The sequence below is a fragment of the Corvus hawaiiensis genome, chromosome 21 (assembly GCF_020740725.1).
Source record: "Corvus hawaiiensis isolate bCorHaw1 chromosome 21, bCorHaw1.pri.cur, whole genome shotgun sequence".
Taxonomy (NCBI): domain Eukaryota; kingdom Metazoa; phylum Chordata; class Aves; order Passeriformes; family Corvidae; genus Corvus; species Corvus hawaiiensis.
The window spans coordinates 2,661,124-2,672,939 of NC_063233.1; the positions used below are offsets into that span (position 1 = coordinate 2,661,124).

Below are 11,816 nucleotides of genomic sequence, written 5' to 3' on the forward strand. Positions count from 1 at the left end.
CTTTCTCTGAAATGAGAGGCTGGATCGGGAGGAGCAGGAGGAGGAGGTGGATACGGAGACGCAGAGGATTCACTCAGGCCGGGATGTGCCGTGTGTGCTCGGGGATTTAAAGTTTTCAGGTAGCTCCGGTGTGAACTTTTTATTATTAATATTTTTGCAGCTGCAGCGGTGCTCAGGCTGCTCCGGGTGTGCCGTGTCTCACAGCAGAGCGTGCCGAGGGTGGGCGGTGGGTCCCTGAGCCCGGCCGTGCCCACAGGGGGACACGGGGTGTCTGTCACCAGCCCTGCATCGCGGGGGGAGCGTGGCAGCAGCGCCCGAGGATTGGCACGGGAAGGGAAGTGGTGTCCTCAGCAAAGACCAGGCGAGTTTTACAGCTCTGCTGCCTCTGAAGCTGACGAGGAGTGGCGACTCCAGCCGAGGAGCTGGTGGCTGGGGACAGGGACAGCCCCGCTCTGGAGCCCAGGGACGATTCTCCAGGCATTTCACCTCCTGGTAAAACAGGCTGTGGATTTCAGCCAGGGATTTCTTTCCACTCCTCTCCTCCACCCCCCGCTTGCTTCTCTGCAAACCTCCCCCTTGGTGCCTTTTTTCCAGGTGAGGTGGGGAAGTTCAGTGCCTGATGTTTTTGGGGTTTGGGGTTGTGGCCGTGCCAGAGGTGCAGCCCCCACGGTGAGTTCTCCGGGGTGAGGTGTGGGGTGGTGCAGGATAAAGAAAAGCCGCGTGCAGGGGACTGACAGACAGCCCTGGATAAGGTGCTCCTGGCACTGGTGGTCACCGGCAGCACCAGCCCTGCTCCTGCCTGGAGATTTTGAGGTCGGCTGCCTTGAAAAGAGCAGAGGTAAGGAGCGGTGACATGTCTGGTTCACAGGGGGAGAGGCAGATAGGGCAGGGCACGCATGGATGTGTGGGAATGGATAACTGCCAAGCCCGGGGCAGATAAGAGCCCGCTCAGACAAGGGCACAGATTGCCAAGGATAGAACTTGGTCCTAGGGTAGAACTTGGTCCTAGGGACTGATTGCTGCATCCTGTCACAGCTCTGTCTCTCTGGGACATGGTCAGGTCGCTTCATGTCCAGGTTGTGTCCTCCCTGAAATCAGGTGAAATCGTGGTGGACACATTTAAATGCTGAGGCAGCGCACTCTGAGGGGGTGACAGTGAGCACTGCTGTGTTATCTCTGAACCTGCCGCTGTCCTCGCTCGTCCCTGACCTGGGCGCTCACCAGACGCTTTCAGGTGAGCTGGATCGGCTGTACCAGACCTGTCAGGGTCCATCCACCACTGGGTCCTGCCTGTAGGTCCCAATGTGCTGTCCCCTTGGAGGGCTGGACAAAGCCGGAGTGAGCAGCCCTTGAGCCTGACGCTCTGTCCTGCATCGGGTCAGGTCTGCAAGAAGCTGAGCCTGAAGGAGAGGAGGGGAACCAAAGGCAGGTCAGTGCCCTGGGGACACCAGCTGTGAGAGAAGCTGGTCTGACACAGGGACAAGGTTTGGCTCTTTGGGTGGCTCATGAGTGTCTGTGGTTTGGCTTGGTGGGTGAAGCTCCCTTCGGAGCGGACGTTTCACCCGTGTTTGGGTGACTATGGAATCGCTGAGGGATCTGCCATGATTTGGCCAGCACAGAAATACCTGCCGTGATGCTTGGGGACCTTTGGGGCACTGTCCCAGAGCAGATCTGACAGGCTTTGGTGGGGCTCAGCAGCGGTGTGGGAAGAGTTGCATCCCGAGCTGCTGTGGGGGCAGCAGGAAGCTGTGGGAAAAGCCGCCACCAGAGCGTTGGGTTGAGGGGATCTCTGGCAGCAGATCTTGGTGTGCTGGGGGGCACAGCTGTGGATGAAGGGGGGTCTGGGTTGCTCAGGTGCCAGAGATTGGGACAGGGTGCTGATCCCAGGATAGGGCAGTGGGAATGTGTCAGAAAAAGTTCTCTGCACAGTCCCAGGTGGGCAGCGGGTCCAAGGTGGAAGCCCTGCAGGGCATCTGTGGGCTGTGGCTTCAGGTGTTGGGAGCTGGAGAGGTTTAGTTCTTGCAATGAGGCTTTCTGCCTTTGTTTAATGGCTTTCCTGAATCTGAGTGAAAATGGCCAGCGGCGTTGAGGCACAGGAGTCAGTTTTGACTTTGTTTTGCCTTGCCTGGGATCGCTTCAGCCTTGGCCTCACCTGCACATCTGGAGTGGTCAGACCGAGGGATTTCCCCAGGAGATGCTGCTCCCCGTGCTGCACCTCTGGGGCAGAGCTGGGCAGCCCAGGACCTTCTCAGCCCAAAACTGTGACGGGTTTTATTTGGTGTGAGAGTTTATCAGAGAGGAAAATCAGTGGCATTGTGCTCCTCCACCAGGTGTAGTGACCTTACCCTGGGGCTTGGGGCTCCTGAGGAGCTGGTGGTCCCAGCCTGCAGGCAGAGGGGAGGGTGGCAGAGCAGGCGCCTGTCACGCTCTGCAGCTGCTTTTTGCTGCCTTTCCAACACCTCAGCTGTGGTTTTACACATCCTGAATCCACCCAGGCAGGTTAAACAGCCTGTTCCTCCACCTGCAAGGGAATGCGTGCAAAAGCCTGGATGCCGTCCAGTGGCCCATGTGGGGAGAGTCCTGCTCCCAGCCACTCAGAAAATGGGAACAAAGCTCTAATCCCTATGAGCGGGACCTCCACCTGCTTGGGATGGTGCCATCTGTGTCCTGCCTGAGGTTAGGGAGCAGGAGCAGAGGCTCCACACTTGTCCTTGTCCCTGTGTGGGCAGAGGCGGGAGTGTCCCTGTACCCCTGCCAAGGGCGAGCATGTTTGCAGCCAAATCTGCCCCGGGGTGATCTCTACAGTGCCAGCAGCCCCCAGGTCCCTCTGCCCCGTGCAGATGGGGTTGGTTTTACTCTTTGTGATGGCATCTGGCTGCCACAGGAAGGTGACAGTTGGCAGAATTTGGGCAGTTGCGGTGCTGGAGGCAGAGAACGGGGGATGAGGCCAGGCAGGGACACCGGCCAGGAGGTGAGAATTGGTCTTGGGGCTGGAAAACCGAAGCTGGTGCCGAGGAGCCATTTAGGGGTGTGGCTGTGTGTCTGTGCTGTGGCAGGGCCGTTGCTCAGCCCCATGAGGGGATGCCCTGGCTCTCAGGAATCCTCCTGACCCTGGCTGTGCCAAGCCCCGAGCAAGCACAGCTCGGGAGCAGATGGCGAGCCCCAGGGTGTGATCACACCTCCATCTGCCCTCGAAGCTCCTGCCTCGGGGCTGGGAGCAGCCTGGCAGGGAAGGAGCCGAGCACTCCGTGCCTTGTCACATTTGGGCATTTTAATTAGAGAGGTTCAGGCCTAGGGCAGGGTTTGGCTGGAGGGAGCCTGGTGCCCGAAGGTGCTGCCCTGGGGCTGCCCATGGGCCATCCTGGGCTGGCAAAGCCCTGTCAGCCTCCTGCCTCTCAGGTGCCACTGGGAGGTAGCCAGGCACACAGCGAGCCCCGTCCCACACCTCCATGCTCTTGGCTGCTCTTCCTACTGATTCAGAGCATCCTTTCCTCTGCCAGGCACGTTGGGAGCAGGATCCTGACACCCCGAACTGCAGGGTCTCTGCAGGATGTGCCGTGGGGGGATCTGGTCCCTGTGGAGGGGCAGCCCTGAGCTGGGGGCTCTGACCATGCACTGCCAGGCTGCTCCTGCAAGCGGGAACTTCTCCCGTGGATCCAGGACTGCTCTGATTTACTCCATGCAGTCGTGGAAAAGCAGGAGGGAGGCTCGGTGTGAATGAACCGATTTCCTCCTCTACCCTGAAATTTGGGTCACACAACCCAACATAGCAGAGCTGTGAGAGATGCAGTTCACCCTCAGTTCAAGCCCAAGCCAGCTTTGATTTCCGAGGTGCAACTGTTGGTGGCTCAGAGGGTCCATTGGAGCTGTGGCTCCATTAACGAATCAGCACGTGGCAGGCAGGAGGTGAGAGGGGTTTTTCCCCTCCCTGATCAGCTCCCACATTGCCAATGTTCCTCTCTGGCCCGCTGCTAATTTTGACGCTGCCCTAAATAGAAGCTGAGTGCATCTCATCTGCTTCGCTTAGCATACAGGAAAATTGTTTTCCTTCATTTACCCAATCCAACTTGTGGCTTTAACCCTGTCAGCACAAGTCTCTCCCCACTGCAGAGCTCCCGTGAAGGGCTTTGCCTGCCCCTGCCCCGGGGAACAGCTCTGGTGGAAACAGCACCGTGTGTGGTAGGATTAAGAGGGCTCCCAGGCTGCCCAGAGTGGCCACCAGCAGAGCTGGGAGAAGGACTTTGCTTCATCAGCAGCCAAGGGAATCCCTTGCTGTGCTGGAAAGTCTGGCTGGCTCTCCCCGTGCCCTCTCCATCTTGCTGGTGGGATGTGCAGCCCTCCAGGAGGGACCCAGTGCCCCTTCCCAGACTGGCCTCAGCTAGGAAATAGCTCAGATAGACCCAGTTCTAGGAGGTTTTGGTTGCTGTCTGTTGTGGTATTTTTTCCAGCAACTGGTGGGACCAGCTTGGTGTGTAGGGAATATCCTCAAGCCTGGCAGATGCCCCTCTTATCACTGACTAATTTTATCTCCCATTCCAAGCGACTCCTTGGAAAGATCTGTTGTTCCTGCTGCTCTGTCTGCTCCAGATCAGGACACACAGCCCCTCTCCCTGCTGGAAGTGGCTTGGAGAGGCTGCCTCCAACGCAAGCCTCCTGCAGCACGACTTAAATATATCCCTGTCCAGTGCAAGGTGCTCATTTGGGGCTCTTGTGCAAGAACTGTTGTCCTGAAAAACTGTAATTTTGTGGCATTTTCAGCTGGGTGACTGCTACAAGTGCTGTGCTGAGGACACACGGGCACCGAGGGGAAGCGTTGGGGTGTGAGGGGCAGTGCCCTGGAAAGGTTGGATTTAGCTGGTGGAAAAAGCAAACCCTGAGCTTGGGCTGAGTCCTGGCTGGGCACACGGCAGCACTTCAGCCAGGGTGGCTGCACGGTTCCTCTCATCCCGCTCTGAGCCCAGCCCTTTCCAGCCCAGAAGCTCCCCTTGGAGCAGTGCCAGGGTGAATGCTGTGAATGCTGTCCCCTTTCCTCCCCCCTTTTCCATTCAGCCTCCAGGTTGCTCTGGGTGCTCCGCAGTGACAGTGGCTGCTCTGCACAGGGCTCATCCGTGTGCTGGGCTCGCGTTTGGGCTGTGGTAGTGCCTGGAGCCTCTGGGATCAGAGGGACCAAAGAGCAGAGACCCCAGCAGGCTCCAGACTGTGGGACTTGGCACATCTGGGGCACAGCCAGGAGCCGGCCCCTGAACAGACCAGGAGAGGACATAGCTATTCCCGAGGCTGCGCTGGACGGAGCGATTGGACTCGGGGACTTGTTTGGGGTGTTCTGACTCTCCTCTCTCTTCCCAGAAAATCAATCGGACCCCTTCGGACGAGGAATGCTTCTTTGACCTGTTGAGCAAGTTCCAGAGCAACCGGATGGATGATCAGCGCTGCCCGTTGGAGGAGTGCCCAGCCGAGGCTGCGGAGGCAGCTGCCACGCGGGTCCCTGCCCTGGGAGAGCGGATATGTGAGCACCGATGCGTTCCCAAGTCCCTGTCCCTGTGGGAGCGGCGCTGCTCCTGCGGCGTGCCCAGCTGTTGTGGTTTGCCGTGCATCCTGTGATGTTTTCCTTGAGCCTTAGCTCTCTGAACTTAGCAGTTCCTTGGCAATCTCCGTCATTATTTAAGGAAGGAAAAAACATTCTCATGTAAATGGTTGCCGAGGGAAAGGCTGCGGAATGTGAGCTAAGGTTTGGGGAGTAAATTAGAGAGAGAAATGCAAAATACATTTAGATTTTTTTCAGTGAGGGTCTTTAGGTCTTGGATTCTGAACAGGGAGGTTGGCACAAGGACTTGTGCCACTTCCAGTACCTCCAGGAGGAAGATGATGATGGTCACATTGCTGAGGGAGCTTTGTGAGAACCTGGGGTCTGGGACATGCAGGGGCTGGGTCAGGCTTTCTCAGGCAAGTTAAAATATTGCCAGTTTTTGTAATAGCGTTGCCATGGAGGAAAAACTTCTGGATTTTGTACTGTTCTTGGATGCAGTGGTGTTAGGTGCTGTGTGAGGACAGAGGAGCCAGAAGGATGGATAAACAGTGGGAAGCTGCTCAGGCAAACAGTTCAGCCCTAGGAAGGACAGGGATAAATTGAGGAAGGCGTCTGACAAATAGGGCAGGAAAGGCAGGGCTGTGTTTGCGCTTGGGTTTTGTGGCTTTTTCAGTGTTCAGGGCCTTTGTTTAACCCAAGCTGGGGAGAAGCTCTAAAATGCACAGATCACCCTCACACGCTTAATCACCAGCACAAAGGGCTCAAACCAGTTATTTAAACTGATGGATTTGTTCATCATCAGTTTCCAAATGAATACAAAGTGCAAACGGGAGAGGAGGAGACCCCTGACACTGGTCCCAGAGCCGCAGCACAAGGAGCAGGTGCTGGGGCAGGGGCTGAAGCAGAGAAGGTCAGGCTGTGGCAGGAAGGCAGGTTGGCTGTGAGGTGAGAGGGTTTTTATTGTCTAAAAATAAGGTGGAAATGAGCATCGCTTTGTCAAGAGATGCATTTCTGACACACAAGTGCATTTGGCTGTAACAGCTGTGTAATTTAGGAGACGGGGTTGAAAATGCGGAGCTTTATAAAGAATGCACGAGCAGCCCCACGTTTGGGCTCTGAGCCTTTTGGACGTGTTATTTTCAAGGATTCTTTGTGAGCTGAAGGGGAGGAAACTCATCTCTGCGTCAGCACTGAGATTTTCTTGTGTTTCTGCAGCTCCATGAGCTGGGGCTCTTAGAACTTGTGTCGGGAGGCTCGGAGCAAGCTCTGCTCCAGTGCTTTGTGCTCAGGGAAATTAACACCACTTGAGCTGGACTTCTCACAGTTTCCCTTTGCTTGTCCCTATCTGAGTGCAGTGTCTGTTGTTCAGGAGCCTTCCCCTACCTGGCAGCTGCAGGAGCCAACAGGCTCTTTCCAGGGAGCGCTGCCCAGAGGCGTTTCCAAAGGCTCAGTGGTGGATAGATGACATGTACTGGTTCTGGACTGGGACCCCCCAGCACCAGCACAGCCCAGGCTGGCTCTGCTGCGTGAGATGAGCAGACACAGAGCCAGGAGTGTTTTGCTGGTGCTGACGCAGGTCCTGCAGCCCGTGACAGCCGGACTCACCTCGGCAGTGCCTCTCCTTGAGCAAACAGCCTGGATTTCTGGGGGGTCTGGGAAGGTGCTGCCAGGTGAGAGGCTCAGCCAGGCCTGGGCTTTGCTGATGGCTTGTCTGGAATTATTCCAGGCCGTTGGGATCGTGTGGGTGCCTGTCACAGCCACAGGAGCCCTCAGGAACTCTGTGCTCACCTGTGATTGCCCAGCTCTGCCTGTGCCTCTTGGCTCCAGGTGGAAAGCCAGAGTGGAAGTGGCAGTGGAAGCTGCCTGTAGTGCTGGAAACAGCAGGGATCGCACCCAGGCAGTGCTTCAGCTCCGGGCGCTGGATCTCCTGGGCTGAGGTGGCACCTTTGGTGGCCTCCAGGAGCCGGCCAAGCACAGAAGTAGGCAGGAGCAGGGAGCCCCTCAGGGGACGCAGCAATGGGAGGTGGGTGTGTGAGGTTCTGCTTTATCAAGGCACCTGACTCCCCCTCTGCTGCCTGCTGGGTTTGTGTGGGTTGGAGAGGAGTTTGGGGAGGGGGATTTGGGCTCTGCAGCTCAGGCAGAGTGGTGACCCTGCTGTGTGCTCTTCTCTCCCCAGCACAGTCCACCATGATGGCATCTCCACAAACAGAAGAGTTCTTTGACCTCATCGCCAGCTCCCAGAGCAGGCGCCTGGATGACCAACGTGCCAATGTGGGCAACCTGCCTGGCCTGCGGATAACCCACAACAACCTGGGCCACCTGCGTGTGGAGGGGGATGCCCAGGAGCCCGGGGACGAGTTCTTCAACATGCTCATGAAGTGTCAGGTACGGGCACAGGGCTGGGGAGCTCTGACACCTCTGCTCCAGCCCTTTCTTCCATGGCAAGGCTGTCCTGGCCCTGCCCTGTGCTAAGGCCCCTTTCTCCCCTACAGTCCTCCAGGATCGATGACCAGCGCTGTGCCCCCCCAGACTCCATCCCCCGTGGCCCCACCATGCCCGACGAAGACTTTTTCAGCCTCATCCAGCGTGTCCAGGCCAAACGCATGGACGAGCAGCGTGTGGATTTGGCCTCAGCCCAGGAGGCGGCCGAGGAGGAGCAGCAGAGGCCTGGTTCCAGCTAAGAACTGGGCTTTGATCTGGGGGGGTTGTTTCAGCTTTATTTTGTTTTTTAAGAAGGAAAAAAAGAGTAGGTGGTTTCAAGCCTGAGCACTCCAGTACTCCCAGTCTTGTCCCGGGAGCTGCACTTCCATCGTGTTCCTACGGGAAAGCCCAACAGATGGGGGACAGTTTTTAAACAAGGGGTTTTTCTAGAACACTGGGCACAGCACCTGGAAGACTTTAGCAGCCCCTCTGCTGATCACCTAAAACCCCAGGAACTTGGAGGAGCCCACAGGGGGTAGTTAACTCCAGCCTCTATGTCTTTTATTTCCACAACACTTTTAATTATACAGGGAAAGGGAAGAACACCTTTTCCATTTTGAAGTCCTCCTGTCTTCCCTGACAAAAATGGCTCTGGATCCTTCCCTGGAACATCTTGTTCAGCTTTGTTCCTTCTACAGGAGGAAAAGAGCCCAAGTCCTTTAAACCTGACTCCATCCCAGCTGCATTGTGGTCCCACACATCTGAGTGTATTTTAGGTTTGCTGAGGACTCTCTGGAGAGCCCTGGACATTCTCTGCTTCCAGCTGCAGCCCTGCAGGACCTGCTGAGTAGGGGCAAAGCCTCGGCCACCTTGAGCTTTAGTGGGATTTGTTACCTCTGGAGCCCAGGCAGCTGTGCAGCCCCAACTGCAGCCCCATGGCAGGGGCTGTTCCTGGGCAGGGGGAAGGAGGAAGGAGGGCTCTGCCCAAGTGTTCAGCCCATGGCAAACAGGGACAGCTCCTGGTGCCACTCAGCTGAGGTGAGGGTGTCTGAGACAGAACCTGTGTGTGACAGGGCCCTGCTTCAACAGCCAGCAAAGCTTTCTGCCCATGGCACATCCCTCCTCCCTTCCGTGCCAATGGCCCTCCTCCTGTTTCTCCTCAAACCAGCACTGAGCTGCTCCCAGTGAGGCACTCTGGTTCTATCCACCCATCTCCAGTCACTGGAGCCTCAGGAGAGCCCCAGCCTGGGGGGCTGGCTGGGAAGTCACATTTACTGTCATTCCCTTCCCCTTTTGGACTAGCTGGAAAAGCTGGAGGAGGAGAGCAGGGACCTGACTTGAGGAGGTGCAGTATTTCTCCTTTGCTTGACCAGAGACTATGCTGCGCTTCAGAAACTCCAGCACTGAGTTGTGCCGAAGCAGCGCCGTTCCTGCAGAGAATAAATCAGCACTTTTGATTCAAAATGCGTTTGATGGAAACATTCCCAACCAGCAGGGAGATATTTTTAGACCAGTGATGCTGCTCATGGGGCATTTACCCTGCCTGCACTGACCATGTGGAGTGGTAGGTGCAGTTTACCTGCTACCTGGGAGCACTCACCTGCTGCTTGGCCTAGGCCGGGTCTCCCTCCTGGGGCTAGGCAGAGCTCTGGAGAGGGGAGAGGAGGACTTGCCCACCCCCATCTACCAGCCAAGCTGGCATTTGCAAAAGAGGTAAACATTGATGATGATGACCTGACCAGCTGCAGGCTCAGGCCTGTGCAGCTCTCAGCCAGGTGGTGAACTGGAATCTGACCATTAAGCTTTCAGAGGTATTATTGAGGTATTATTTGCCATATACTTGAATGTATGAGCTTATTTATTTTTTACATGTGCATTTGCTAATGTCATTTTAATGGGAATTTCCAACCCACAGGTACTTGGTTTTTTTCTAAAAAATAATCTGCCAAATGGATTAATATATTAGAAATGAATACAGCTCAAGGGGAAGGGGTGGGGGGAATTGTGCTTAATAAATATTTGTGTCTAAGCTTCAGTGCAAATACTCATTTCCATTATTTCCTGGCTGACAGAAGGGCTAATCCTGGCCCTTTGGAATAGGGATGGGGGTGGATGGGGGTCTCTGGTGACAGACACCACCACATGTGTTAAGAAAAGCGTTGTACACCCACCTCCACATCGCTTTACGCTACGAGCACATGGGGCTCCTGGCAAGCCACCACCACCCCAGCTCTGCCTGCCTGCCAGCATGGATGTGGCTGTGGAGGGAAGGCACAAAGCCCTGAGAATTCCCTGCCCAAAAGTTTCCACGACGACAGGGCAGACAGAGCAGCCCTGCACGGCTGAGAAAAGGCCACTGGCAAAGGCTGAGGAGAGGCTGAGCTGTTCCTTTCAAGCCCTGCCCGGCTCTGCCTCATCTCAGTGCCGCCCCGGCGCCTGGCCCAAAGCTGGGTCGTTCCCCAGAGCCAGGGGACAAGGGCAGGAGTGCTGGGCACAGTCCTGGCACCAGCCCTCAGAGAAGACACAAAGCAGCAGCACTCCCTCATTCCAGCACAGCAGGCATGAGTAGGCTGTTGGACTGGGCTAGAAGGTGGCCTGGGAGCAGCAGAGTTGGGATCCTGAGCCCTGTGAGGATAAAACCAAGTTACAGCTGGGCTTCCCACGCCTGGCTAATCTGTGCTGACCCCTGCCAGCCCTGATCAAAGATTAATAAAGAGCCACCAGTTTGTTCTCATCAGCTGTTCTCATGCCTCTGGGTGCCTGGGCACAGCAACTCTGTGCTAGAAAGCTCTGTGTGTGACCTGGGGACAGAACTGTGCCCTCAGGTGTGTAGAGACTTAGATTCCCAGGAACAGGTGATCCCTGGGAGTGAGTGATGGGGGTCTCACCTCCTGTTTCTCCATCCTGAGCAGCTGGGGAAGGCAGCACAGGCTCATTCTGAGCTCCTGTGAGCACAAGGTACTGGCTGCCATTGAGTCTCCAGAGCAGCCTGCAGTGGTGGCTGCTGTGCTGAATCCTCCTCTCTCCCACGCTGCCAGGCTCAATCCCACACCGTGAAGAGCTCTCTGATGCTGACATCCGCTGGAGAGCCGCGGGATTGCCGGCCCGTGAACTGCTGCTGCAGCTGTGGAGTGTGAGTTACTGGGAGCAGGGCTGTCCCCAGTGCTGGGCAGGTCCTCTTCATGAAGAGCCCTAAAAATCCTGCAGAAACACGAGATCCTGCCCTCTCCTACCGAGCTGTTAACAAGCAACCAGAGGCACTCGCAACACAGGGCTGATGTCAGCCCTGGAGAAAGGCATCCCCGGAGAAAGGCTGTGTTCTCCTCACTCCCTGCCTTTGGCTAAAGCAAGCCCGTGTGATCACCTGCATGCCCTTTCCAGAGCAAAGCCACTGCCCCATGACACACCATTTTTCAGAAAAACACAGTTCTAAAGGGAGTGCAAAATTCCCTTTTTTATCTGCAATCTCTTAGCAGTAAATCTTTTTGTTTTATATGAAAATTCCCTCCCATGATGTTGGCCTGAAAGAACTGCCACCCTCCATGCTCAGAGCTGCAGAGACAGCCCCAGGGCACAGGGACCTGTCTCTGTCCTGCCTCCAAAGAGCACCTGGTTCCTCAGGGCACTGGGACAAGGAAACACTAAAATCTAGGAACAGCCAAAATAGATTTTGCTGCATTTTTCACTATAACACAGCAAAAGCTGGCACCACCTTCCTGTAGCTGGGACCCAGTAACAGGTAAGAAAGGTAAGGAAAACAGTATAAACAGTATAAAAAAGCCAGGTTGTAAATGAGTTGTTTCCAAGGCAACACGGATCCTGCAACAGCTGCTCTGTTCCACCCCGTCAAAGGCATCAGCACCATGGA

The 11,816-nt window shown here is 56.0% G+C and overlaps 1 protein-coding gene across 8 annotated transcripts in view; it reads left to right on the plus strand.

Moving 5' to 3' along the window:
- GPSM1 (G protein signaling modulator 1) overlaps positions 1 to 9,983 on the plus strand; it is a 66,868-nt gene extending 56,885 nt beyond the window's left edge. For 6 of the 8 annotated variants that reach the window (XM_048325688.1, XM_048325687.1, XM_048325689.1 and 3 more), the window contains 3 exons: positions 5,347 to 5,506; positions 7,704 to 7,912; positions 8,020 to 9,983. In XM_048325688.1, the coding sequence (XP_048181645.1) occupies positions 5,347 to 5,506; positions 7,704 to 7,912; positions 8,020 to 8,208 (558 nt within the window). In that variant the 3' untranslated portion in view covers positions 8,209 to 9,983. Of the gene's footprint in view, positions 1 to 23; positions 120 to 1,348; positions 1,430 to 5,346; positions 5,507 to 7,703; positions 7,913 to 8,019 lie in introns of those variants that run through there. The other 2 variants (XM_048325693.1, XM_048325692.1) reach the window with 2 other exon arrangements.
- Positions 9,984 to 11,816: the final 1,833 nt, after the last annotated feature.